The 25,866-nt window shown below is 40.9% G+C and overlaps 2 protein-coding genes across 2 annotated transcripts; one reads left to right on the forward strand and one right to left on the reverse strand.

Moving 5' to 3' along the window:
• Positions 1-5,336: 5,336 nt before the first annotated feature.
• On the reverse strand, positions 5,337-13,135 carry ythdf2 (YTH N6-methyladenosine RNA binding protein F2). Its single transcript, XM_030759129.1, has 6 exons — positions 12,925-13,135; positions 12,678-12,702; positions 11,412-11,491; positions 8,886-10,583; positions 6,385-6,450; positions 5,337-6,105 (listed from the first exon to the last, which is right to left on the reverse strand). Exons 1-6 carry the CDS (start codon positions 12,949-12,951, stop codon positions 6,082-6,084), a joined length of 1,920 nt encoding a protein of 639 aa, XP_030614989.1. The 5' UTR covers positions 12,952-13,135; the 3' UTR covers positions 5,337-6,081.
• A 7,521-nt stretch (positions 13,136-20,656) lies between these two features.
• On the forward strand, positions 20,657-25,432 carry vgll2b (vestigial-like family member 2b). Its single transcript, XM_030718341.1, has 4 exons — positions 20,657-20,961; positions 21,417-21,759; positions 23,624-24,070; positions 24,704-25,432. Exons 1-4 carry the CDS (start codon positions 20,875-20,877, stop codon positions 24,745-24,747), a joined length of 921 nt encoding a protein of 306 aa, XP_030574201.1. The 5' UTR covers positions 20,657-20,874; the 3' UTR covers positions 24,748-25,432.
• The last annotated feature ends 434 nt before the right edge of the window (positions 25,433-25,866 follow it).

The raw sequence follows: 25,866 nt of genomic DNA on the forward strand, positions 1-25,866 counted from the left end.
TATAATTGCATGCATGCATTTACACACTGTGGACTGTTCAAATAGAACAGTCACAATGTCACCGGCTTGTATTGTGTATCTTTTTTTTTTTTTTTCCTGTACTTTTTGTATTGGAGAGTGTGCATGTTAGTGTGGGATTAGCATGCAACATACTTTGACGTGTAAAAGGACCGCATAGCAGCCTCTGAGCCTTCAGGGACAAGGAATCACAGGTGAGGAGAGAGGAATGACAAAGTCAAACAGGGATGGAGAAATCCAAAACAGGATGTCCATTTAAGACAGCGCAAGTGGCAGTATTTAGTAAAATAGTGCACAGGATGAAAATTGCTGTAGTGCATGCATGGTAAGTGACGGATCAGAACCGAGTATCAAAGTAGCTGGGAACAGTTTGGAAGTTTCGGTTTGAGCTCTTTGTGTTCACAGTGGACCTTGATTTAATTTCAATACAATTAAGGCACGCGGTGAATGCCAAGAGAGAAGCCACAGTCTTCGCTCACCTGAGAAAACAGTGTAAAGCCCCTCCAACGCAGGAAAGTGGGACTGGTAACTGCACAGATGGGTGTTTGCTACAAACCTATGAGATTAGGAAGAGAATCAGGAGAGTAGGCATTAGGCAGAGTTACTGAACATTGGCCTAAGACAAGTGTCCACATCAGTTAATACAAACCACAGAACATATATTTTTTTAGACATAGAGGAAAAACACCAGAAATAAGGACACCATAATCACTGGGTGTCAATCTAAGTTTATACCAATGTTCCTTAATTGTGTTCCTTAATATGAGGACAGACAGAGCTGTAGGCAGCCTACCAGTGTTGGTCCTTTGGCCAAATGGACAGAGGGATCACACTAGGGGGATTTGCCATGTGGTGACAGAGGGCCACTTCAAAGGTCTGTGCATTTCCGCATGAGTGTACACTTGCCCTATCTGAGTGAAAGATGAAAAACGGGATAAAAATACTAAAAGGGAAAATTATTGTTTTAGGCCTATCATAAGATGCAATAATCTCCTGAATCATTCTCATGCATGCCAATTTATTCTATTTCCACTGAAGCAATTTCCATTAATATCCATACTCTGAAAAAAACAGCTATTTTTTTCTTTTACTTTTACTCATTTACAGTGATAGTTCTTTTGTTTGTGAGTTTCTGTGTCACACCTTTGTTTGTGTTTTTGTTCTTCAAAAAGGCTCAATAAAGACATCTTTTCATGACAACATTTCAGTTTGTACTATCTAGTATTTCTTTTTAAAGTAAAAAAAAACATAGCAAATAAAGTAATTGAAATAATGAGCTTCAGTTTGACTCCAATAATCACAGAGATGCGTCAGATGATTGGAGCTGTAAATCACTGTAGGCAATAAAGATGTGAGCTGACCTACATCTCAGATGATGGAGGCAGAATATGCAAAAAAAAAAAAAAAAAAAAAAAAAAAAAGGATTTTTTTTTTTAATAGATTCATTCAGATTCTGTATAGATTCATTTTGCTCAATTTTAGTTACTGCTATAGCTATAATAGTCGTATGAATATTACTGTCTGTTCAAAATTTGACTCTGTGTGTTTAGTACAGGAAAAGTGGAAAAATCATCCCCCAAACATGCACCAGAGTAAGTACAAAATTTAGGCTGGAGTAATTTGAAGATAAAAAAAGAACAAGAAGCTTTTGCTTTTTATTTTGTTTCAAGAGAAAAATCTGCATCTGTTGTCAGCCTAAATGCATTGCACTGATATACCAGTGAATAACAATTCATTATTAACTGTCATCTACACACAATTAGAGTGTGCACAGGGTAAGTGTGCCACATATGTTAAGACAGAGGTCATCAACTGTTTTCAGGCCCCTATGGCTGTCTACACATTATGCATTTTTCTTTAAACTCTCAATTCAATTGGGAGACTACGGGAGAAATGAGGGGGTACCACTCAATATGTTAACAGTGTGGAACCCCTGGCAAATGAGAGCAGGTGACCGCTTATAAAACCCCCTCATGTGGTAAAAACATTAATCATCATGACTTCTTGTTCCTAAAGAGCAAATTATATATATATATATATATATATATATATATATATATATATATATATATATATATATATATATATATATATATATACATACACAACAGCTTTCAGTTATGAGGCCAAATAATGCTGAAAAACTAATGCTGTGTAAAATTACAGGGTATCACAAAGAAATATTTCTATATTCCATTAAAAATAGTTTATAAATAATATACTTATGTTATCCATGCAGTGAAACAATTCTTGAATAATAAAATCTTATGCATCCATAAGAAAATTACATGCAAAATATTATGAAGTGACAGACATTGCATCCAGTGAGGTCTAAGAACAGAGTGAATATCTGTAATATTCTTTTCTATTAGAAAGAAAGCAGTCTATATATATTAGTTATATCAAGTGCCTTATTCTTTCAGCACTTCTTCTATTTTTACCGTTAGCTATGGGCAGGCTTTCTGAAACAAAATGCACGAAATCTAATTTAGTCATGTAAATAGAGGTCGGTTTGGCGACATGGTGAAGCGTCACTAATGGAAGAAAGAGATGGATGCCTTATGATAATGAGGGGAAAATAAAGCAGATCCATGACCTTGTAGTGCAACATGAACCCACCAACACAGCGCATTAAAGTAGCTCTCTGACTGAACAATACTTTTCAACAGAAAATATTTGAACATTTTCCCTGTGTGAAAGATTTGCAGGGTCTAATGTTTGAGATTTTAAATAAATACCAGGCTACAGGCCTATATCATATCATTTCTTTAATCAGTTCACATATTCACTGAATTGTTTTTGATACTTCTGTATTAACTGCTAAAATTGTATCTGAAGCACAACAGTCAGGGAAAGACTGACAATAATTCAAGTGCCTCTTGTGAATTTAATCAATATGTCGAATTTTAGCACATGGAAAAACAGAAGAAGTCCTCCACCAACACACGCAGTCATCATATCTGTAGGGGATTTTTTTTTTTCCCTTTTCCTCTCACCAGTACTTTATATTTCCACTTCCACCTCCTTCATGCATTTAGCTTCATGTGTGCACTGAGATGTGAGTGCTGACCCCCCCGGTCCCATTTCCCTTTCTTCTCCTCCACCACCGTCTCTGTAGCTCCGCAGCCTCTGTTTTATGGCCGCTCATTTGCATCCCAGGAGGGGCTAAAAGGCGTCCCCAGAGACGCGCAGATAAGGGTCACGGGAGATCCCCTCGAGGCAGCGTGTTTGCCACGCACCCTCCACGCAGACACGACACGTGCCGTCGCCCTCCCTCTCAACACCCGCGCGCACACACACACACACACATCCTTGCAGGCTACTTCTATCTTTATACACACAGTTGTCTTGCACAGACCCTGCACTTTCGTCCCAAAGAGCAAAGGGAAGCTCGCACTGTTACCTTGTGTACTTACCTTATATATACATAGATATTTTTTAAGTCCATCAGTGAGTACATTGCAGTTGTGTTGTCTATCAGTTTCTTAAAGCTTACCATGCAGTATGCAGGAAGGGGTAGTCCATCCTCTAAATTGAACTGAAGCAGCCACCTCTGTGAACTTTAATTTAAGGCGTCTTTTAAATTAAAGGGGTGTATTATTTTAATAGGCTACGGATTCTTTATTAACTAAATTAACAGATGCTGTAATTTGTTACATATGGCTGTACACAAAGCAGTGATAATTGAGTTTCTCGTTAGCAGCATACCATACTTAAAGTGTTCACAGACATACTGGCGTAAAGCCTACATAAGCTCTGAAAATATTTAATTGTTCTGTGGATGTGTTTAAAAAAAAAAACAAACAAAAAAAAGTCGACTTTTTCTGCATTGTGGCCACTTCAGTTGTGAAGAAACAGGCTAAATTCTTCAATTTTATTGGTAGTCCTGAGTGAGCTTTTCAATTTTAATGATACATTTGAAATTTTGTAGACTGCATTTCATTTTTATCAGGATGTTGGCAGCATTTTAGGCCTTAAAAAGAAAAAATTAAAACAAAATGTTTAGAGTACAGCACTGGCTTTCAGATATGTTGCCATTTCTTTCTGTGACCAGACGTTTTTGACTAATTTAAAAAAAAAAAAAAAAAAAAAAAAAAAAAAGACGAAACTCCCCCCAAAAACAAACAAAAAAAATACTTGAGAATAAATATAGGTGCTGAAGGCCCTGATACTCGGATCAGTTTCGGAAAACCATCAAGCTCAGGCTGAGGAACCTGCTCCTTCGTCACGATGAACCGTCAGTAAACGGTTCTGTGTCGCCCTCTTGTGTTTGCTACGTTCAATGCAAGCAGAGTCGGGGACAGAAAATGGCGGATTGTATGTTGTACAGCTGCACATCACATTTCCTCAACTCAACTTCCGCCATGTCAGACGGTACGAGAACCCACATTGATCAGAGTGCACAAAATCTGTCTAAAATGAAACATAATTGGCTGCATTTACAATGAAGTACAGATTGTAGTTATTTAGGCCAGTATTTGATACAAGCAGCATCTGGCCAACCAACAAATGGGGAGAAAAAAAAAAAATCTCTGTACAACTCAACTGGTATTTCTGCCCACTGTGAGGACAAAGACACGGGTTCAGATGTACAGGCCACCTCCGAGCTCCCCCAAAACAAATAAACAAAGGTCCCACACATGACTTTGTGGAGCATCTTTATTATGCCACAAATAAAAGCCAGTAGTTCTGAAAGAGGACCTTGCGCTTTTTACTCACCAACAATGACATTCTGAAAATGGTTGAAGCTGATTGTGATATAGTATGTATGGTTGGCTGAGCAGAAACAGGAATCCAGGAGTGTGTAGGACAAAGACAGGTTTGGAAAGTAGAGAGGTAAGAAATTCAGGGTAGTACAGTGTGGACTGAAGCTTGGACAAGGGGGTGGGAGATTTAGACAGGCTGAAGATGAAGACTAGCAGGAAAACATTCATATATCCATATGAGAAAAGAAAAGAAATGCACAGACATGCTGCACGACAAAAACTGCTTTCCAAACAAGGGGAATGCACACCGTTCTGCTTAATATACCACATTTATTACTTTTGAACTGATTAATAGAAAGAGTGGAGTCAAGGCCACTCGCATCACTGTCTTTAGAAAACGGAGGAAGGAGAGAAAACAAAAAGCAGCCCATAGCAACAATGAATCGACTTGTCCAAGAAAAAAGAAGGAAAAAAAAAGGTAAATTAAGTCCAAAGACTGTTAACAGAGGGCCCCAATTTTCTTTAACCTTAAAACTTATACAGTGAGCAAGGCTCATCAACTTAACATTTCTTTTGCTTTCAAACTCTTAAACCCCTTCCCTACTTTTCTTTTTTGTTTTAGATCCTCCTGACCCTACCACCCCATATACTCCATCCAGCACACTGGAAAACAAAATGAAGGGCTTTTCTGAACATTTGCAGTCCTCTCAAACAAAAACATGGCAAGCATGTAAAAAGAGATTGTGGAGTGAGCGTAGTTGGCAACCGCCTACGATGAAAATCCACCGAGGAGGAAACTCTGCTGGGTCCTGGTTGAAGATTTGAACATCCTCAAATGACAGTTTTTTGTTTTTTTTTTTTGTTTTTTTTTGGAGGGGAGGGAGGGGTACAAAGAAAATGAGACAAACTGCCCATTTTTCACTTTGGGACACTATTATTAGTCAACACTACAATTTCTATTTGATTTGTGTTTGTGTGAGAATTACAGATCTGCTCTTGGACCATAAAAACAGAGACTGATCCTTTCATTAAAAAAAAGTAAAAGGAAAAAGCAGCATACAAGGGGAAAAAAAAAAGCATATGTAGTGGAATGGGGTGGGGCAAAAAAAAGATTTCACCTAAGGATGCTATGCATTTAGTTGTAGTCCTATGAATAATTGTTTCCTTTTCTTTTTACTACAAGTTCAAAGTAAGTCTTTAAAGTCAAAAGAAATCAAAGTCTTCATTTAGTTTTTCTGTCCTTTGTTAATTCTTCACCCCTATTAGAATTTCTTTAAGAGATCTGGATGTAATGATGTAATGGGGTAGACAGGGCTTTAAGGGGGGCCATTGCAGTCTCTGACCAAAGAACCAGCTGTTACTTGACTCGTCCTTGGCGCTCCTAGAACAAGAAAGAGCAGCGTGTTACACATGGCAGAAATATACAAAATAATGACACTGCAAGAGATCCTTCCACTTTCTTTTGTTAAATGTGGACATTTAATGGTTCAATTATACAACCAGGGCTCGTGTGCATATGGCAACCTAAACAGATATCTCATAAGGTGTTACAGAATCAAAGTGTTACATACACCAGAGTATCAAGTAGATGATGTCTCTGTAAAACCTCCAAGTGTCACAAAGTATGAAAATAGGCTGAATTACTTCAGAATATATTTACCTGAAGCCTGTAATGACTTCTGTTGCTTGGGTTGCTGGGATATGGCTCACTGCCTTGGACCTCCACCTGTCACAAGAAATGAAAACTGATCATAATTGAAGCATTTCAGATTCAAGAAGCCAGGTCTTTGTACTAAGATCATTCACAAATTCGACCCAAAGGATTACTTGAAAAGCAGAGCAGATTTTGAACCGCAGAGTATTCTGGTGAGAGAGCCTAGCAGTTTAGCAGAAACCACCCGAGATGAGGCTCAACAGCTAAAGTACAGATAACACTGCATACAGATAAACAGATAACAGATTATTATAACAGATCAAAATTAGCTAAATCCAAATGTTTTTTTTTCTCTCAAGCTTGCATAATAAAACAGTGTCCTAGATAGAAGTATTTTTAAAAGGTTCACCTTTTCTATTCATTGTTATGCAATTAAGTCAGTTTTACTGCCCTCAATTAAGTGGCTGAGAATCAATTCAGGCTCTCAAGTCTGGGTGTAAATATTAAAACAAATGCTAGATTAATATTTTGTACATGTGGGATCACAAAATTAAAAATGTTATATTTCTTATACAGAAACCTCAAAAGAGTCGTTATGCTGCTGCAAAAATCATTAACTGCATAATTAGACTGCTACATTCAATTTTGTAGGTTCTGCTTGGCAGCAAGCGAAAAAGGAGATAAAGCCAGAGTACCCAATAAAATTTTATACAAACTAGATATTTTTAAATGAGCAGCATAACCAGCTCAACTGTTGGTAGAGTTCATGTATTCTGGCCTTTAGACACTGAACAGTAACCTCCAGGCACCACATTTGCAATAAACGCATCGATATAATGCCAGTATGCAAACAAAAAAAAAAAACAAAAAAACACCAAAACAACAAGGGTCTGAGTTAAGAAAGTTTCAAAATCAACACTGTTATATGGGTTTTTGTTTCACATGACTATAATGGTGGCAGACGATGGTTCTTGTGGATCTTTTGTTGACCAGTATCTGCTTTCCTTTTCACCATCCATTATTCTTCACAGACGCGCTGTCTGAATTATCCACTCACTGGTCAAGTGGACTGGTGATGGAGGATCCAACTAAAATAAACAACCTTTTGTTTCACACAGACTTTGGGTTCAATAGATTTCATTGAGATAAGGTATTACATTGAAGCCAAACTTAAAGACACTGAGAACCAGCAGTGTGGTAGCAAGCTTTCTCAGATTTACCCACCAAAAAAAATATAATAAAAAATAAATAAAAAGCTACAAGCATTTGGTGCTTGGCAGGTGTAATTTCTAGATGCTGCATATGCTTATGTAGAGTTAGTGTTACAGAATGTCTCTACCTCTCTACACCCATATTTTGAGAGCAAGCCATTTACCAAAAGAGAAAACATACAACATAAAATAAGGGCTGGTAATATGGAGTCATTTCTTGCTTTACTACACCACCAAGTTTCAGTTTGTGGACTAGTTGTGATCCAGCAGATACTGGTCAAGTGAGTTGACGACAATGGGAAAACAAGTTCTCCTCAACTTGAGTAACATTTTGACCCATTTCCTCAACTCCAAATGTAAAGGCTCACAGTGAAAGACACAAACAGTGTAGGAAATATTATTAGGATTATAAAAATCACAGTGAAAACCACAATGTGTCTCACTGGGCTGAAATAAAAGCATGCAATTAGGCATTTTTCCTTTATTTTACTTTTTAGCTGCATAGAAAGCAATGTCATGTCACACTGGGTGCTCATCATAAAAGCATGAGTCCCAATCTTCCTCTGTGTATGGGATAGAGCTTACTGAATTAAGGTAGGCATGTTCAGCATTAAGTAGTTACCTAAAGACAAGGTATCTGTATAAACATCAGGACTGAATACGTAATCGGTGCATCCCTAGTCAAAAGGTGTAAGACACCAAAGCCCCATTAATTATCACTTGCTAAAAAAAACAAAAAAACAAAACATTTCATTATCAGTATAAAATTAAATACACATTTGATTTTCCCCTTTTTGGTTGACATTCATTTTTGTTTTGCCATCTTCACGCTCAAAGCAGCTAATTATCCATACCATAAATAAGACTACATCTCCCACAGCTTCAGCAGCACACAATATACCATTGACAAAGCTGCTGATATTACACAACCACACCATATATTATTTCTATTTTATAATTTCAGCTTTCCAAATATGCAAATATGTTTTCAGCACCATCTATTAGTCTTTCAAAGCAGGGCATTCCATGTGAGTGATAAGTAGAACACATACCACAGTCAAAAACTGTAAACAAAATTCACAAATTGTTCTACTGTATATGCGCACATCAAAATTAAGCTCTCACCCCAACTTTAAATCCTTGCACCTTTACTGTTCTCCTTTGTAATGCATAAATCAATGTTGTACAGACACACACACATGCTTCAAACACTCCACCTTTATCAAATTTAGAGCACACGTTTTTCATTCATCTGTTTCACTCATCATTCACTTTATTCAGCAGTAACTTTGTTACCTTTTTCACACACTCTTCTTCTTCCTGACGCTTCTCGTAGTGAGAAAAGTCATCGAAGATGGAAGTGGTGTGTTTATATCCAGCGATGATCTTTAGCACCTGCCTGGCCTTGTCCAGTGGTACCTCCTGTGTGTCCCGAGAGTTGGTCACTGGCTTATTTTCGTTGTTCTCCAGTCGAATGTGCCTCAGCTGACTGTTGGGAACGTCCTTAACAAAGATCCAGCGCACATCAAAACGACCCTTCCACTTGTCCTGCGACCACACGCCAGCAGACGTGTTGTAGTCCACGGGTGAGCGCATCTCTGCTACACCACAGAAGTGACCACTCCCATTCACACTGAACAGAAGATAAAGTGGTCCTTTGCCACCCAGTGAACGGTAAGCTGTATCAAGCCTCTTGTTACCATGCTCCGTGCTGCACCAGATGTTATACTTGATGGAGCGGTGAATGTCATCCTCGGAGTAGCTCTTGATGATAAACACCCTGCCCTGTTTGGGATTCCAGTCAAAGTCCTTCGGGTTATAGTTGTTGACCATACGCAACTTCTCTAAAACTGGGTGAGGCTCCGAAGGGACCCCAGGAACCACGCCCACACCTGAAGAGGTGGGAGGAGACTGGCCTGTTCCACTCCCACTGGTTTCCCCAAATCCATTGGCCCGATTCCGTGGTGGGACCCAGCGGGTAGGTTGAGAGGTTTGCTGCTGTTGGCTTGGTGGAGGAGGAGGACCCTGGGAGAGAGGAGGCTGGGGCATCTGAGCCATACCTGGCTGCCCAGTGGGTGGAAGCTGATGCTGACCCATCTGGGATACAGGCGGAACCAGTTGTCCATTGCTCATGGGCATTTGTGGGTTCCCTACAGCAGTAGTTCCAGGCTGTGGGGAAGCCTGATTGGGCGGCTGCCCGTTGCTGGGAATAGGGGGCACCTGCTGAGGAGTGGTGGCTTTAGGCATGGTGCCCTTGTTGTCCCAAGTGCCGATGTCCATGTTGTGTTTAATGGGCGGAGGAGGCAAATTGGCACCAGCCATGCCACCCTTAGTTTTAAGCTTGGGTTGGGGCTTGGCTGGCTTGCTGGCAATATCGGCCCAGGAGGCAGGTTTGGCAGGGGCGATTGAGACAGGAGGCATGCTAGGAGGTCCAACAGATGATACGGGGCCAAGGGGACCCCCACCAGGTAATCCAGAGCCAACCACCTTAGGCGCCAAGTCCCCATTACCACCAGGAGCAGCGCCACCGATCTTTAGCCCCGCCATGCCCTGATCCAGGCTGTTCATACCAGGTGCCTTGTTAAGGGGCTCGTTGGCAGCAGGTGCAAACGGGGACTGTCCATCAATCATGGCACCCCCAAGCGAGCTGGGAGCATAGGCATAGCTGCTGCTGTAGCCAGAGCTCTGTGGTGTCCCCGACTGTCCCTGAGAGCTGTTATTGCCCCATGCCGAGAAGTCGATGCCACTGGGGAAAAAGTTGAAGCCATGCTGACCTAGGAATGGGTTGCTCCCCAGGGGGCCTGGTTGGCCAAACATAGCGTCCGGGAGGTAGTGGGGTTCCCCATTGCTCAGCTGTCCATAGGAGGCCAGGTAAGGCATAGGAGGATCCCCACCTGTGGACCATGCTGCCTCATTTAGGGAGTAGGAAAATCCTATGGAGGGGCTGTAGTAGCTGGGCATGTACGAATCCGACATGGCCGTATAGGCATTGCTCTAAAAAGAAAAAGAATTAGATTAGTGACAAGATGAAAGAGATCTTTGCAATAGCATCCTTATTCTTTAATGCAACTTAATTTGTAACATTAACAGTTAACAGCTTCCTTTGACATGTGTATAACTTGTTCTTGTACATCCAGGAAGTCAGTCCACAGTAAATATAAAAAAGTAATTTAACTGTCACTGCACACCACAGACTGTAACAACAGGCTTAACAATCCTCTTGTTATTCCTCCTTTAAACTCATCTGTGAATACACAGAACAGAACAATGAACTGCCCCTCCATATAGGGTCTTAAAAAAAGCATAAAGATAGCTATTCTGAGTGGACCAAAGAACAGGCTCTGTTATTTTCCTCTACAGCCCACTTCACGTGTGTTACTTCACAAGGGAAAAGAACATTTGCCACTAAAGTACAGAAGTAAAATCCAAAGTGAATAAAAAGACAGTCAAAAGCACTAATTTCAGATGCACATTAATGTTCTTCGTCATCAAAAAGCAAGCAAGTACAAACTGAATAAGCATGTTTTTACAGGTTTACTTATGACAGTAAAAACAGCAGACACAGGGCTAAAAAGGGGTGCTAGTGGTGCAGTAACTAGTATATAGTTACTCTGATAAGCACAATCATGAAAATTGTGGTGGATGCAAGAGATGGGACATCAGCTGATATCGCTACATCACAATTTTAACTCCCTTAAAGATGATAAAAAAAATCAACTGAAATTTTGGTAGAAGTTACAGAATAAAACAAATGAAAAGCCTGGATATGCCATTGTCACTGATTTGAAAAATAAAATACACACTGGACAAACATTGACTCACCTGTCTGGCCTGAGTATTCAGGTAAGGCTCAAATTCATCGTCATTCAAAGTATCCTTTTGGGTCACAGCTCCGTTTTGCACTGAAAAGGAAACAAGACCGATGTCAACAGGTCTGTGTCACTCCAGAGGTGCAAGGAGTGAGACATTATCAAGCAATTAACATCAGCATCAAAACCACTTGTTACATAACAAAACCACTCCTTGAAATTATTTATCACAAGAAAGAGAAAAGCAGAAAACAATTGCTCAGTATGCGTCAGATTACCCAGTATGCTCAATGCTTTGAATCAAGCGTAGGAAAAATTAAATGCACTACAGCACTAAAGAAATTCTGATTCCCGCAGCAACAGAAGAATTAAAATTTAGGCTAGATTACACCAACATCACTTCGAAAGCAAATTTAATGCATGTTTAAATGCAGGTAGACCAGTAGTGCGTGGTACCCCCTCCCCCGAGCTAATGATGAGCGCTCTCTGTTACAGGTGACGTTCGTGTACTGGAAAACACGAGGTTGTCAGAGCTTTTCGGGTAAAGAAAGAAAAGCAATAATATACAAATAAAGTGTTCAATGTGTATAGTCAACATTAGAATATGACAGCATAATGACGGGAAAGCGCTGGGCCATTTCTGACACAGGAAAAGCTTGTCGGAAGACGTGTCATTTTGGTTAACCTAGCAACCAGCTAACGTTAGCACGCTAGCGTCTCCATGTTAACGAGCGCCAAGAGTCCTTTCAACTTGACGGACTTCGCTAACATTAGCCAGGTGGTCAGCGTGCTGTAGGGTGGCACCTGTAGCTTAACATAACAAAAAATGTTTTATAGTGACTGATAATTTGAGACTGAGCAGTAAAAAAATGTTTTTCCACGTATGCTGATACTACAAAAAGCATTAAAACTAGAACCAGGAAAAAGATGCTCATGTGTATCATGTTGCCATTTAACATTAGCCGCTCCGGAGACGGCTAGCCTGAAGCTACCAGTGGGAATCTGTGCGACTTCAGATGTGTAACGGACACTCAAGATTGGCTTGGTTAAGGCCAGAAAATGCCCCCTAGGGAAACACAGTATCGTTAAGCGTTTCACTCACATGTTAAATTATATGAAAACCTTTAAAGCGTGGACACAGAGGGCCGTTTTCCAAGAAGCTAGTAGGAAGCCAGCTATCGCATTCGCGCACGCAAGATTTTCTAAGCAAACCGCACATAAAAAGATCCGCATTCTCCCAAAACCCAAGCCGATAACGTTAGATAATGTGTGTTCTTACCTTTATTAGCTTGGCCTTTCGGTCTCTGGATTGGGTCCAGGTGATTCATGAAGGTTTGATTTATGAGAAGAGAGGAAGGGGAAAAAAATAGATGAAGAGATATATTTTCAGCAGTCAGTTCCTTTAGCAGGTGGTCAGGCCTACTGCACTACTGAGCCGCTGTCTCTGAGCTAAGCTATCCTCGCTAGCCCGTCGCGATGCTGAGAAATTTGGCCCTCGTAAATGTTCAGAAAATACCTCTCTTTACCTGTTCAAGAAGGCTGCTGGCTGACATGTCTTTCCCCCCCGGAGCCTGTGTAACTGTATTTACCCCTAAATAAAAGCGGCAGGGTGAAAAAAAATTTCAAGCTACTGAAGAGTTTCAGCCAAGCACCCTTATCTCTCTACAGAGCCTGGTTCTACACAATGGCGGGCTGCAGTTTGCTTGACAGACTCCTCAACATGGCTGGGCGGCCCTCGTCTACCAACGATGATATTTATTAACAAAAAACGTGCGCCCCCAATTGGTGTGGAGGAGTCAGGGGGCTACTACAGCCTCTGATTTTCATAGTAACGCATCAACATCTTAGAGATATTTGGGTTATTAAATTATTACAAAAACACTGTATGATGTTAATACAATTGCTGCCAGTTATGGTTAAAATATTACGCATTTAAAACCATGCAATCTTGTTAAGTGATTTTTTTTTTTTTGTTAAACATAATATAGGCAAAGTGGTTTGCATTGCAGGGGCAAGACCTTAAATACTGGTAAAAATAACTGTTTGTGACTGTGATTGATTCATGACTTAAATCAGTACCTAGAAAGACTGCATTTCTAGTTGCTTCCAGACAGACAGCTTCACAAACTGAATTTAATATCAGCATTTAAAGAAAATGGATGGATGGCATTTAGATAACTTGTTATATAACTGTTTCTAACCCAGGAATGTATTTTTAATGTGCTCTGCTGACACAGTCGCACCTTTAAATAATTTTCATGTTCTTCTTGCTTTTCAGTAATGCTTTCTAAATCAATAGAGCGGCTTGCCCAAGAGTCAACGTTGTGGGTTGCAAGATTACATGTTTCTGCAGAGAAACCCCCAACCTGCTCCAGGGGAGCTGCTATGTGGGTAACAAACCAGAAGCCTGTGATTTTACAGGCTGCAGGTATGAATGAATGAATGCAGCGGCAATTCTAGAGTCTGTTGGGATCTCAGGCAAAAATTCAGAGGGGCCCCTTTAATCAGTGTTCATCACCTTTATGTTATAAATAATCTGACATCAACAAAAAAAATTGGGCTCTTGACTCGGTCACGTCACAGCCACCACAGATGGACACTCTTGGCTGCTCTGCCAGCTTAGTTAACTAATGTTTAAATGTGAACAAAAGAAATACTGCGAAATTAGATTATTCAAGTGTTTCTCTCTCTCCCCCAAAGTTAAGGCTAGACTGGCAGTATTATATTTAATTGTTGCTATCTGCTTCACTCACCACTCACTCCAAGAAGTATAACTCTTCATTTTTGTTTATCTTTCGTTGCTGTCAGTAGGTTTGTTTAACCTGAATGATGCAGGCCACTTGGAACAGAATAAATGGAGTCAAGTGGAGCCCCGCTACTGACATTGCAAATTTTGCACATTGCCGCTGCTGTAATTTATAGTTTGTCAGTCCTCAGGGGAGGCCCAGGGCTCCCAGCAGTTGCCCTGCAGGCTGTGCTTTCTAATGAATGAATGTACTGTGTTTTCAAAGAAAATTGAAACTCTGTGAAACTTCCCTACTTAAACCAATATTTAAAATTTTGTTTTCCCTGGACAAAAATAAATCATCTAATTGTCCATCACTTGCAGATACTATGCAGTTTTTAGAAGAAAGAAACCCTTTCTTGCTTTTGCATTTTCTTTTTCTTTCTTTCTTTCTTTCTTTCTTTCTTTCTTTCTTTCTTTCTTTCTTTATTTCTTTCTTTCTTTCTTTCTTTCTTTCTTTCTTTCTTTCTTTCTTTCTTTCTTTCTTTCTTTCTTTCTTTCTTTCTTTCTTTCTCATCCACTAGCATTGTTTCACAGTATAATACTCCAAGAAGAGTACTTGCCATTTCATGCCCTTGCCACAAGATGGACACCTAGTCACAATCATGAATTTCTGATTTAGTTCAGGCAGCGAAATCAAGATTTCTTTCTGTGTGGCAAGGGCAAGAAATGCAATTTGTACCATTCCTCCATTTCTCTTCCTATTAATCACATTAGAAAGGTATTCTGCTCACTTACACATGCATAAAAGGCATTTCATGAGTAGATCCTTTTTGGGGGGTTAACCAAAATCTCTGTTCTTAATGTTCTTTAGTTCTGTTCTTAATGGGCTAATAATTTATTTGAGGTTGACCATGCAAGCCTTGGTGATTCTCACACTAATTGCAAGTTTATCTATATTGACATGGCCTCAGCTTGTGAGTCATCTTTTAAAAATTCATTAAGAATATACCTGCCCATTCAGAGCCTCATTCATTTTTCATCTCAAGACCAATGCTAGATTCTAATTCTAGATTCAGATATGACAAAATTCTAGATTCTAAGTCTAATTTTCATATATGTACTATAAACTTTAATCATCCCAAACACGTGGTATTATCTACAGTCATTTATATTACCAGCTCTCTAATATTCAGTTTCTAAAAGTTAACATCATGCAGAGCACTTGGGTGAAATGGTGACCCCTCCACCCCAAGCTACTGTATGTGGCATGTGACTAAATTGCACCTAAGAAGGCATGACACGGGGCCAGGAATAACTCCATCCTTGCAGCCACACACACACCACACACATCATAACTCTGCAGGGGAGAATAAAATGGTGAAGCTTACACACTTTTCTCAGCAAGAAGGTGGTATTTTATTAAATCACATGCAAAACGCAGGCAATGTGAATGATGGTCCAAAAGCTATGGTAAAAACCATTACTCCAGAGAGTAAGTAATGTGGATAAGTGGTGAAGTATGGGATATAAAACTGACTTTACTCAGTGTATGATTAACAAATGCAAATAGGGATGACAAACCAGTAGCAGTGACAGGATATCTGACTTGTGAAACACGCCTAGGACAGTAGCATGGCATGCATGTATCATATTCCACCTTTCAACTCTCAATCATTTTTGGGAGCTTGACTTTTTTTTTTCCCTGGGGCTTGTTGACTGGTGTGGATTGGACAGGTGGCATAGCACGAAGAAGAGTTGGCTGCTTACCAGCCAATAAAAATAGCTGTGGTCTCCATGATGTCACCGGTGAGTAAATCATTGCTCCTGAGTGTAGAGAGAGACATGAAATGACGAAATAAATGCAGATTTGTGCGTTCAAAGAGAGAGTGAGGGTTGTTTGTCTGCATGTTTTTCTTTTTTTTTTTTTTGCTGATTTCCTTCAAAAGTTTGTGTCTTTTTTTTTTACACCAAAGTTTTCTTTATGTAACTTTCTGTATTCTTTATGATTTTGTCATATCTGCATGTTCAGATGCATCTTTATACACCTAGGAAGGTGTTAGAGCAACAGCAAGGAAAGGCCACTGCATTAACCATGCCTACCACTGGCAACACTGCCATCTTCAGCCAGTCACACTGGCTGCAGTTGCCAGAAAGGGTGTACAAACTAAAGCCGGAGTCTGATCTCACTCCCATACCTGGCATTCTAAAGCCACAACACCATGCTGCTGATGAGGAACCTGATCGCTCGTAAATCTTCCCTGTTTGACCATGTGACACGCCAAATTTGTGATTCTGCCCTCTGCCCACCCTCCGCATCGCATTCCCTCCACCCCCTGCCACCAGTATTGCCCTTCTAACTGCAAGCCTTGCTGGCACCCTGAAGCAGGAATGTCAGGCAGGAAGGTGACAATCCCACATGTCCCGACGAGTGGTTCTGTGTGCATCTTTCTTGTGTTTGTATGTTTTCCTTCGGCCTTACTGTATATGTGTATGTGCTCATAAGCGAGTATGTGAACTTGTAATTTTGTGTGTCTCACTCCAGTGACCCATGTGAGTATGTGGCAGCAAAACAGTCTCAGCAATAGGATGTTAGGAATGTAGCACTTGTTAAGCTCTCTGAGGATGCTGTTAATTCACATTCTATCCATTTTATAAGGTTAGTCTTCAATACAATTGAACATATTTACTTAAGGAGTGCCATACTTGGTGTATAACTGACTTCCCAATCATAATGAAATTTCATGCTGTCAGTGTATCACAGCTCTGCTTAATACACATATTTCAAAAAAGCTTTTCTATTATCTGTCTCCTTTATATAAATAATCAATGATTTTGCATATTTTAGAGCATTCATTCCTAGAAACAGGCAAAAACATTATAGCACTGGTATTACTGCATGCTTAAGAAAGTAATCCATGACCATGTTAATTAGTGCTGGAAGTAGCTGGAGCCTATCCCAGCTGTCATAGGGAGAGAGGCAGGGTGCACCCTGTACAGGTCACCAGCCTGTGGCGGGGCCAACACCGAAAGACAGACAACCATTCATACCTATGGGCAATTTAGAATAATCAGTTAACCTAACTCCATTAAGTGCATGTCTTTGGACTGTGGGAGGAAACCAGAGTACTTGGAGAAAACCCACCCAGACACGGGGAGAACGTTCAAACTTCACACAGAAAGGCCTCGGACAAGGTGGATTTAAACCTAGGACCTTCTTGCTATAAGGCAGCAGTGCTAACCACTGTGTCACCATGCTGCCCCATTTTCTGAATATATTTTAAGAAATATAGGAAAATGACTGTAATCACTGAATTGTTATGCACAACTTAAGAAACAAAAATGCAAACAAACAAACAAGCAAAAAAAAAAAAGAAAAAACCCTACATCCAGTGTCAAAATGTTTCAAAATCACAAATGATGTCTTATCTCTATTTGAGCAGAATGCACAATGAGTGCTTCCAACCACATTAAAGTCTAACTGTGACAGACTGAAAAACTGTTTATGCAACAGAATGTTTTGTTTGAATTCTTTGATCTTAATCTTGATGAATTGTTTCAATTTGATCTTTTTTTTTTTTTTAAATTGTAGGCTACTGTACCCGAGGACATCTTCAAAGGCCATAAAATACATTACTGTAAAGACTGCTGCAGAAAATACACATTTATACTTACCTAACTTCTAGATTCAAACTCTGGAAACTTGGGCCCCCGGTGGCCTGTGGCGGGACAATGAGGAGGTTGTTTAAGGGAGAAAATAGCTGCACACTTGCACATTCTATCACACACGATTTATCACCAACATTTGTGAAGAAGGTTGAATGAGCCAGACCTGTCCATATGTGGCCCTTTGTGTGTGTGTGTGTGTGTGGGTGTGTGTGTGTGTGTGTGTGTGTGTGTGTGTGTGTGTGTGTGTGTGTGTGTGTGTCTCGGTGTCTGTCTTTCCGATGACATTTGGTGATGATTTTGAACAGCTGAGATGAGTTTGTGAACTGGACAACGGGGCAGCTGTACATCTCTGTCTTGGACATATACACACACACGCACACACAGATGCACATACACATTGAGGCATATAAACAACAGTGGAATCCTGAGGGGCCAACCCCCTCGGGACCAAGCCACATTGAGACCTTAATAAAGGACTTGTTGTTTCAGGAGGTAGGTTATATGGTTTCAGGTTCATATTGCAAGCCCCACTTTACAGACCATCACCATATGCTCGCTGATTGCATTTTCCTCGACGGCATCTTAATAAATTTTATATTCTGTCTGACACTTTAACTTCAGTGATCTTTTAAAGACAGCAGTACAGAGAGTATGTGCAATTATTACTTTAATGTTCTCAGGTATTTCTAGCGCAGAGTCTAAACTATTAATGGTGGTGTTGCAATTTGAATAGTGGTCTAAATAAAACCTAGTTGCCATTACTACCTCAGCTGGTCTGCAAATCTCAGCCAATGAGAGACTTTGCCTGGTCAGACCTCTTTTAAGAGAGGCGGGACTTAAATGTGCTGAGGGGTCACAAGGAGTGATGTAACCTGTGTTTATTTTCAGCATATACAAGTAAATGTAGACACCACCAAACACATTTCCCCTCAGAAACACACACAGGGGATATTAAAGACTCTTTCACATACTGTTCTTTAAATGCAAAGAGTTTGGCATGCACTACTGAATATCACTGACAAAAACACATGAAGCAACTGACTAAATTGTGGACTTTGGGACCAATGCCATGTTTCTGCAAGCTGGTTCTCTCTTGCCTTCTTCCTAGTTTGGTCACTTGATGACAAATGTGGCCACATGTATGTGCGCACACACTCAGCAGCACTCTCTTATACACGCAATCACTGTGCACAGGGGTTGGCTGTGGCTGGGGAAGACAGGGTGATTAAATAGAGATAAGGTGTGTGTATCACTAGGGAAGACAAGTGAGGTGGGGGGCAGAGACTGAAAGAGAGACAGAGATAGAGAAATTTAGTCATGGCCATTAATACTAATAGTGGCCTCCCTTCCCTTCCGTCAGCTGCAGCTGTTGATCACGCTGGTGTAACAGTGAGCTTTCTAGCATTGCATCACTCTCTTTCTCCTTGACTCCTGTGCTGTCCTGCATTACATTACCCTGCATGCACATGGATCTAGTAGCCCATATTCCACAACTTGCTGCAAGGGCAATGGACTGAAGTAGGGTTAATGCCCAAATAAGGTTACTAAAATACTTATTGTATGTTTTAGAAAGTGATATTTAGTTGCTCTCTTTGGATTATATACAATGCAGCACTGTGCAGTATAAAGTATTATATCACAAAGCTATGCTGCAAATAATAATAATAATAATTCCAGACTAAGGAAACAGAGAGAACTTACATATTTCAGCTTATCCTCCAGTATTTAAGAGCATACTTGATTAATTAGCATGCCAATAACCTGGCACCAGTTATTCACAGTATGTATGATGTATGCATAGCAAGATGTCGGTCATGTTCTGCATCTAGAGAATGCAGCAGAGGGACGATGTAACTTCCCAAGGAGCTCGTCCACTAGCATACATCAGAGACATTCCACCTCATCTGACACTCGTCCACGGAATTCTGCAAACTTTCCACACTATTCTCCCAGGCATTCTGAAGTGCCTGTCAAAAAGACTGGCATGCCTAAACATCAGGCACCTGTAAACCCTTAAAACAAGTGAAAGAGGCTGCACTTTTTGGAAAAAGTGTTCTTCATGTTGAATGTTTTCTGTTTCTTATTTGTACTCAGGCACAATGAATTCAGTGCTTCTGTGGTGTTTGTTATTGTCTATGTGCATGTTTGTGTGTGTGTGTGAAAATATCTTATTGTTTGCACTGCTGATAGGTGATAATTTGTCATAGATTTGTGCAGAGTCCCTTTCTCCTCTATGTTGGTATGACCAGTGTATGCAACCTATAGTTGACACCTATGTGTCATTCTGGGAACCCACTAAATACTTCAGATGACTTGAGGGTTTACTTGGCAACCAATAGCTGTTTTAAGACCATGGATACACTTTCAGTCTGGACTGAGCACAAAGTTTTCAAGTATCCAAAGTACATGGAGAGGAATAAAAAAAGTCACTAAATCGCATGTATCATGTGCTCATTGTTGTGTGCCTAGTTTTAAAGCTCAATGACTTCATCCAAATCTATTTGTGTAACTGGATGACATTCCATTTAACCCTTTTTTTACACCAGGATTATGATAGTGTGGAGCCCGAATGAGTTCCAGTGTTTTCAGCTTTTCTAGAATACACTCTTGCCCATTCTTTGAATGTTGTATTCACAAATATTGATATAATTTATGCCTGGATCTTTTAAACTGGCTTTACATAATTACAGCCTTTAGGCAGTTAATTTCAATAGTATGTCAAATTTGCTCGAAAGCAATCAGATATTATGTAGTGTGTTAGTGGGAGTCTTAATGTTGGGGATGTGAGCTGTTGAGGGCTGGTAAAGGTGGGAGGGGTTGACACAAAGATGTACAGGACAGGACACCCTCATGCTTGCTCCATAAACCTCTCCACATTTTGCTACCGCAGCTGTGTGGCGCACGCAAGGAAAGGGGAGAGGTGCGCTGCTTCTGGAGTGACTATGTCGAGTCTGGAACGGGCTTTATGTACACTGATCGGCGATTAACAAGCCAATTTCTCTCCGACGAAAACGGAATGTTGTCGCTCTCTCTCTCGCTAAGGTCGGTTTCAACAGAGCACTGAAGACATCGCTCATTTACCATGAGCTGTTTGGATGTTATGTACCCAGCCTATGGACATTACGCACCGTACGCACCGACTGCTCCTGCTTTTATCAATAACTTCCAGGTAGGAAATGAGCGCATGTGAAAACGTTCTTGTGATAGATGTCATAGATTTGTGCAGAGTCCCTTTCTCAAGTATCAGACCTTTCAAGTATTATGAGCTTATTGTTCAGGTAGTTAACAGCTAGGCTGGTGTATGCAACTTGTGCGTAAAAGAAAAAAGGGGAAAAAAAAGGTTTGAAAAAGTTTTTTTTTTTTTTTTTTTTGTGATTTAAGTATTAGTTTAATTTATTGAGATTTTTTTATTTAGTTCTTTATTTGTTATACCAAACACAGAAGCCACTCTGCACCCACTCGCTCGCTCGCACGCACGCACAGATTACACATACCAGTGCTGCCTCATACAAAGAAGAGCATCATGTCAAAATGTCTCATAGTCAGATCCAGAACTGTGCGCTGCAACACCTGTCTCAACCCTCTCCCTGTTCTTCCTCCGCCTGACCTCTAACGCTGTGCCAGGCTCCCACAGGTTTGAACAGCACTTCGCCTCATTGCCGGGTTTTTATGGACACTCCCAGCGGCCCCGAGGGGATGTCTGGGGGCCCAGGCACTGGAGGATCGACTTCCTCCTCATCTTCATCCAACTCTTCTTCCTCCTACACGTCTGCGACTTCAAGGCCAGAGGAAGGCCCTAAAGAGAAGCAGGAAGCTCCGGAGGCAGAGTACCTAACTTCTCGCTGTGTCCTCTTCACCTACTACCAGGGAGACATCAGCAGTGTTGTGGACGAACACTTCTCCAGGGCCCTCAGCTCCTATATGGATGGAGAGGGCAAACGGCGGGCACCAGAACATCAGGGAACAGGTAAATTTCAAAGTCCATACAAGAAAAAAAATATTTGATACAAATAAAGGTGAGCACCTGTCCTTGTACCAGTAACATAAAGTCACAGTGCATATGTGGTGATCTTAAAGAAAATGAGATAAAACAAAAAATCCCAAAACAAAACAACTTTGTTACTCAGACATGTTAATAAACAGAAATTTGTGCAGTATATGGACACAAAAAAAAGTAACACCAATGTTTTTTTGTTTTTTTCCCCAGAATCTTTAATCAAGTAATTCCGTCTATTTTAGTTGTGTTTACATGACGATTGTGGGTTTTCTCCTTCACTTAATTCTTCACCTCACATGTATTTAGGGAAGCACAGGTGCCAAATTTGTCACAGTTGAGACATCTTGCATGAGTTTTTGAGGCCACACAGGGTGTACTGACAGCTCTGCAGAGTGCAGCAGAGTGCCACCCAGGTGATTTGATCAAATGAAGGGCTTATTTGTTTAAAAAAGTTGTCCCTGAAAAGGTCAGGGCATAGGGTCATGAAGGTTAGAAGCAGTTGGAAATCAAATGTGTCTTCTTTGACTCTGCTAGGCTAAAATGTTAAAAAAAAAAAAAGGTCACGAGAGACTCAGCATACTCTCAGGTATTATTGGTTTTGGGGATGCTATGGAATTATGAGTTTATTGTGGGTCATGTTAATATCAAGCACAAGATAATCCATAACTGTCACCCAGAAAAGTCTAAATTTAAAAAGCTCAAATTAGTGTTTAAAGAGCATTTCTTGTTTTTACAGTATTAAATCTGATTGCACCACAATGCAAAGAAAAACTGGCCATTTGAATCTTTTAAAGATGCCAATGTCCGTTTCTACAGCAGCTTGAAAATATCTTCTGGATATCCATGTAGGGCCTACTCACTCTGTTGCTCTGTCGGTTTTAGTCTCTTTCCTTGTTGAGTCGGACGTCTTCATTTCAGCACCAGTGCACGCTCCCTGCCTCACAACAGATGCTATGTTTATACATGACCGTAAGCGCACAGCCTCGCCGCGGTATCCCCTTCAAACGTCTCCATGGCTGCCATTCTGTCTCCTGCTTCAGCTCTTGCCCCACAATGGTTGCTCAGTCAGTTGCCCACCTGCCAGTCAGATTTATATATGTTGTGGTCATTGTGATATGGGCAGTGGGAAACACTGCCTCTTGGGGTGATGCATAGTGTATTTTTTCAGATAAATATCCCCAGAGAAAATTATACCGCTAAAAACACATAACGGCTTGCTGACATTCTGTCAAGGGCGAGGAGAGGGGGGGAGCAGAGAAAACAACAGGTGGGGGTGAAGACTGAAGAGAGGGTTGGCGGGTGCTAGCACAGGGCCAGGATTGCTTGTGGAGTGTGTGTGTGTGTGTGTGTATGTCTATGTGTGCTTGAGTGTGTTGTGAGACTTTCAAAAGTAGTGGGCTGACAGGAGAGTGAGAGATGTCACCATAGCAAGAGATTTAAGACCCTGTGAGTCTTGGGCTTGCTCCAGGTCAGAGAGCCTGCCTTATATAGAATTCCAGGGTATAGGGACAACACGTTTTCTACCTTTCTCTTTCGCTCTCACTCCCTCTGTCTGCTTGAACGTGGTTGTGTTTATTTCTGTGTCTTGTTGGGGCTAGGACGGTGTGACAGTATGATCCAATCGGGAAGATATCTGGGCCAGAGGGTGTAGCAGTCATGTGAGTGACAGCTATGTTTTAGTATGTGTTGCTCCTCCTGCGCAGTTCCAGTCTTTCCATTTGCCTCTATAAATCAATTCAATTCACTACACAGTTGTGCAGCAGTTCATGACTTGGCCTAAATTTGACTGTTGTGCCTCCTCCTACCTCTTCTCTTCCGTCTCTTCCTTCATTAGATACCCCATCACCTAGCAGCAGGCGAAGCTTCCCCCCATCATTCTGGGACAGTAACTACTCCTCGCCTCAGAGTCGCTCCCACTGTGAGACTGGTGCACCTTCCTATTCCATGGACCCATATGCATCAGGGTTACACCCCAGCCTGCAGCACCCACATGCTCATCCTCACCCACACGCCCATCCTCACTCTCACCCTCACCCACCAGAAAGCTGGGGATATCCTCAAGCCCAAGCCTACGGGCCCCCACGGCCTCTCCATGAACTGTATTCACCATCAGCTTTGGAGCCCCACTATGGGCCCCTACTCATGCCCACTGTGAGGCCACCTCACCTCCCCACCTTGCCAAGCCACTATGAAGTGAGCAAGCTGGAGCCCACTACCTCATGGCCCAGTCTGCTTCCCCCAGGAGATGTCAGCCAGACTCTGGCACTCAACATGGATGCAGGTAACCACTCAACCATATGAGGCTTTTGCAAATATTTTGGCTGGTACAGGTTTTATTTTAGTCACAGTTTGTAATCAGACTAGATGTGGAAAAAAATTTATTTATTTATTTTTTTTACTATACTTTAGGCTTACTACTGTTGAATACCAAAGACAATGAGTGCCTACATGAAATTTCTGAGTGTAAGATTTAAGTTTTATCCCTTTAATTTTGGCAACCCAGGCAGTCTTAATTTTGACATATCAAAAATTAATGAAAATATGCATTATGACAATCATTTACACAAACACCCACACCTACTGCACACTGCTGTATCAATGTTCAGCCCCTATAATTCCCTGTATAGGAAACAAATGTGCAGATGCATTTGTTTCCTATAGAAATGCATAGGAAACATTTGTATAGGAAACAATATACACTCAAGAAGTTGAATAACTCAGTCACCATTATAGACACTCCCACGCATGCAGACACATACTCACAAATGCACACAAAACATCATAATCATCACAGAAGCCCCCCCTCCCACCCCCCAAAAACAGGATGTTTGGCACAAGTAGACTCCATGACAACCTGTGTTCTGTGTTCGCCATTGTCCTCCTCATTGTATCCTTTTCTTTTTTTTCCCCTCAGGTCTCCAGCAGCACAAGAAAGGCAAGGAGCTCTACTGGTTCTAACGAGCCCTTCAGTCACAGTGACCAGCCATTACCAGATCCAATTAGTCCCTGGACCTACTCTGCTATTGTCGCAGCGGGTCCCTTTATCCCCACCCCCCCCACACACACACGCACACTTTGCATCCCCATCTACCCACCCCCTTCACTCTGTTTCTAGCTTCCCCTGCCAGTATACAGTCTTGCTCCAGGTCGACGTGTGTGCACCATGGAGATAAAGCAGAGAGAGGGAGGAGAGAAAGAGAGAGACAGAGTGTCTGAACTGTCTGTAATCTGTGCTGTTGCTCTCTTTTTCTCAGCTCTTTTCGTCTTCCTCTCCTGTCACTGCACAGACCTTGGCAAGGTGTGAGCCACAGTGACCTGTTTGGACTGAGAAAGACAGGATCACAACAGACTATTTTTTTGTTTTTTTGCAGAGGACAGAGAGATAGAAGGATGAATGGAGGGACAGAGGGATGAATAGCAGAGTAGGGATTTCCTCCAATGTCCCTGGTTATCTCTGTCTCATGCTCTGTGTTGGTACAGTGGTTTTCATTATCCACTTATCTGCATTTCACAAATGCAACATTCAGTGATAAACAAGAGCAGCAATTATGGCAGTTTAAGCTTTGTGACTGTCATCACGAGGCCTTTTGTGTTTGTTATTATATAATACTGCTCTCTGAAATAAAGTGTTTATATTTATTGGTGTTTATGTGCATTTCTAAAGTATTAGGTTGGCCAGTGTTCTGAAATTTTTGTGTTTTTTTTTTTTTTTTAAGGCAGAGATGATAAAACTGACCATACCAGATAGTAAAGTTTCTCATATATCTTATGTGGAAAATATCATCAAAGTAATTTCTCAAAATATTTCACAATTTGTTTGCTCAGATCAGATAAAACTGAACTTTCAATTTGCTGTTGGTCCATATGAGTTCTTTTGTTCTCTGTCATTCTTAGACATTTTGAATTTTGGCTTTCTAAATATTTGTGGGATTTTTTTTTCTTCTTTTTTTGTGTGTGTGCTATTTCTCACTTTTTTGTGTCCAAGAATGTGATGTCAATAAATATTTTTATGGTTCATTGCCACATCTCATAAATGTCTACCTTGAACGATATTAGCAGTAGGCTCTCATATTAATT

The sequence above is a fragment of the Archocentrus centrarchus genome, chromosome 22 (genome assembly GCF_007364275.1).
Source record: "Archocentrus centrarchus isolate MPI-CPG fArcCen1 chromosome 22, fArcCen1, whole genome shotgun sequence".
Lineage (NCBI taxonomy): Eukaryota > Metazoa > Chordata > Actinopteri > Cichliformes > Cichlidae > Archocentrus > Archocentrus centrarchus.

What these genes read in the sequence shown, in the direction of transcription:
- vgll2b (XM_030718341.1), top strand. Translation starts at nt 20,875, where the DNA reads ATGAGCTGTTTGGATGTTATGTACCCAGCCTATGGACATTACGCACCG. An exon ending in ACCAGAACATCAGGGAACAG is followed by an intron (nt 21,760 to 23,623) that starts GTAAATTTCAAA and finishes TTCCTTCATTAG; the next exon opens with ATACCCCATCACCTAGCAGC. An exon ending in GGCACTCAACATGGATGCAG is followed by an intron (nt 24,071 to 24,703) that starts GTAACCACTCAA and finishes TTTTCCCCTCAG; the next exon opens with GTCTCCAGCAGCACAAGAAA.
- ythdf2 (XM_030759129.1), bottom strand. Translation starts at nt 12,951, where the DNA reads ATGTCAGCCAGCAGCCTTCTTGAACAG. An exon ending in AAGAAGAGTGTGTGAAAAAG is followed by an intron (nt 6,451 to 8,885) that starts GTAACAAAGTTA and finishes TTCTTGTGACAG; the next exon opens with GTGGAGGTCCAAGGCAGTGA. An exon ending in GAAGTCATTACAGGCTTCAG is followed by an intron (nt 6,106 to 6,384) that starts GTAAATATATTC and finishes TTCTTGTTCTAG; the next exon opens with GAGCGCCAAGGACGAGTCAA.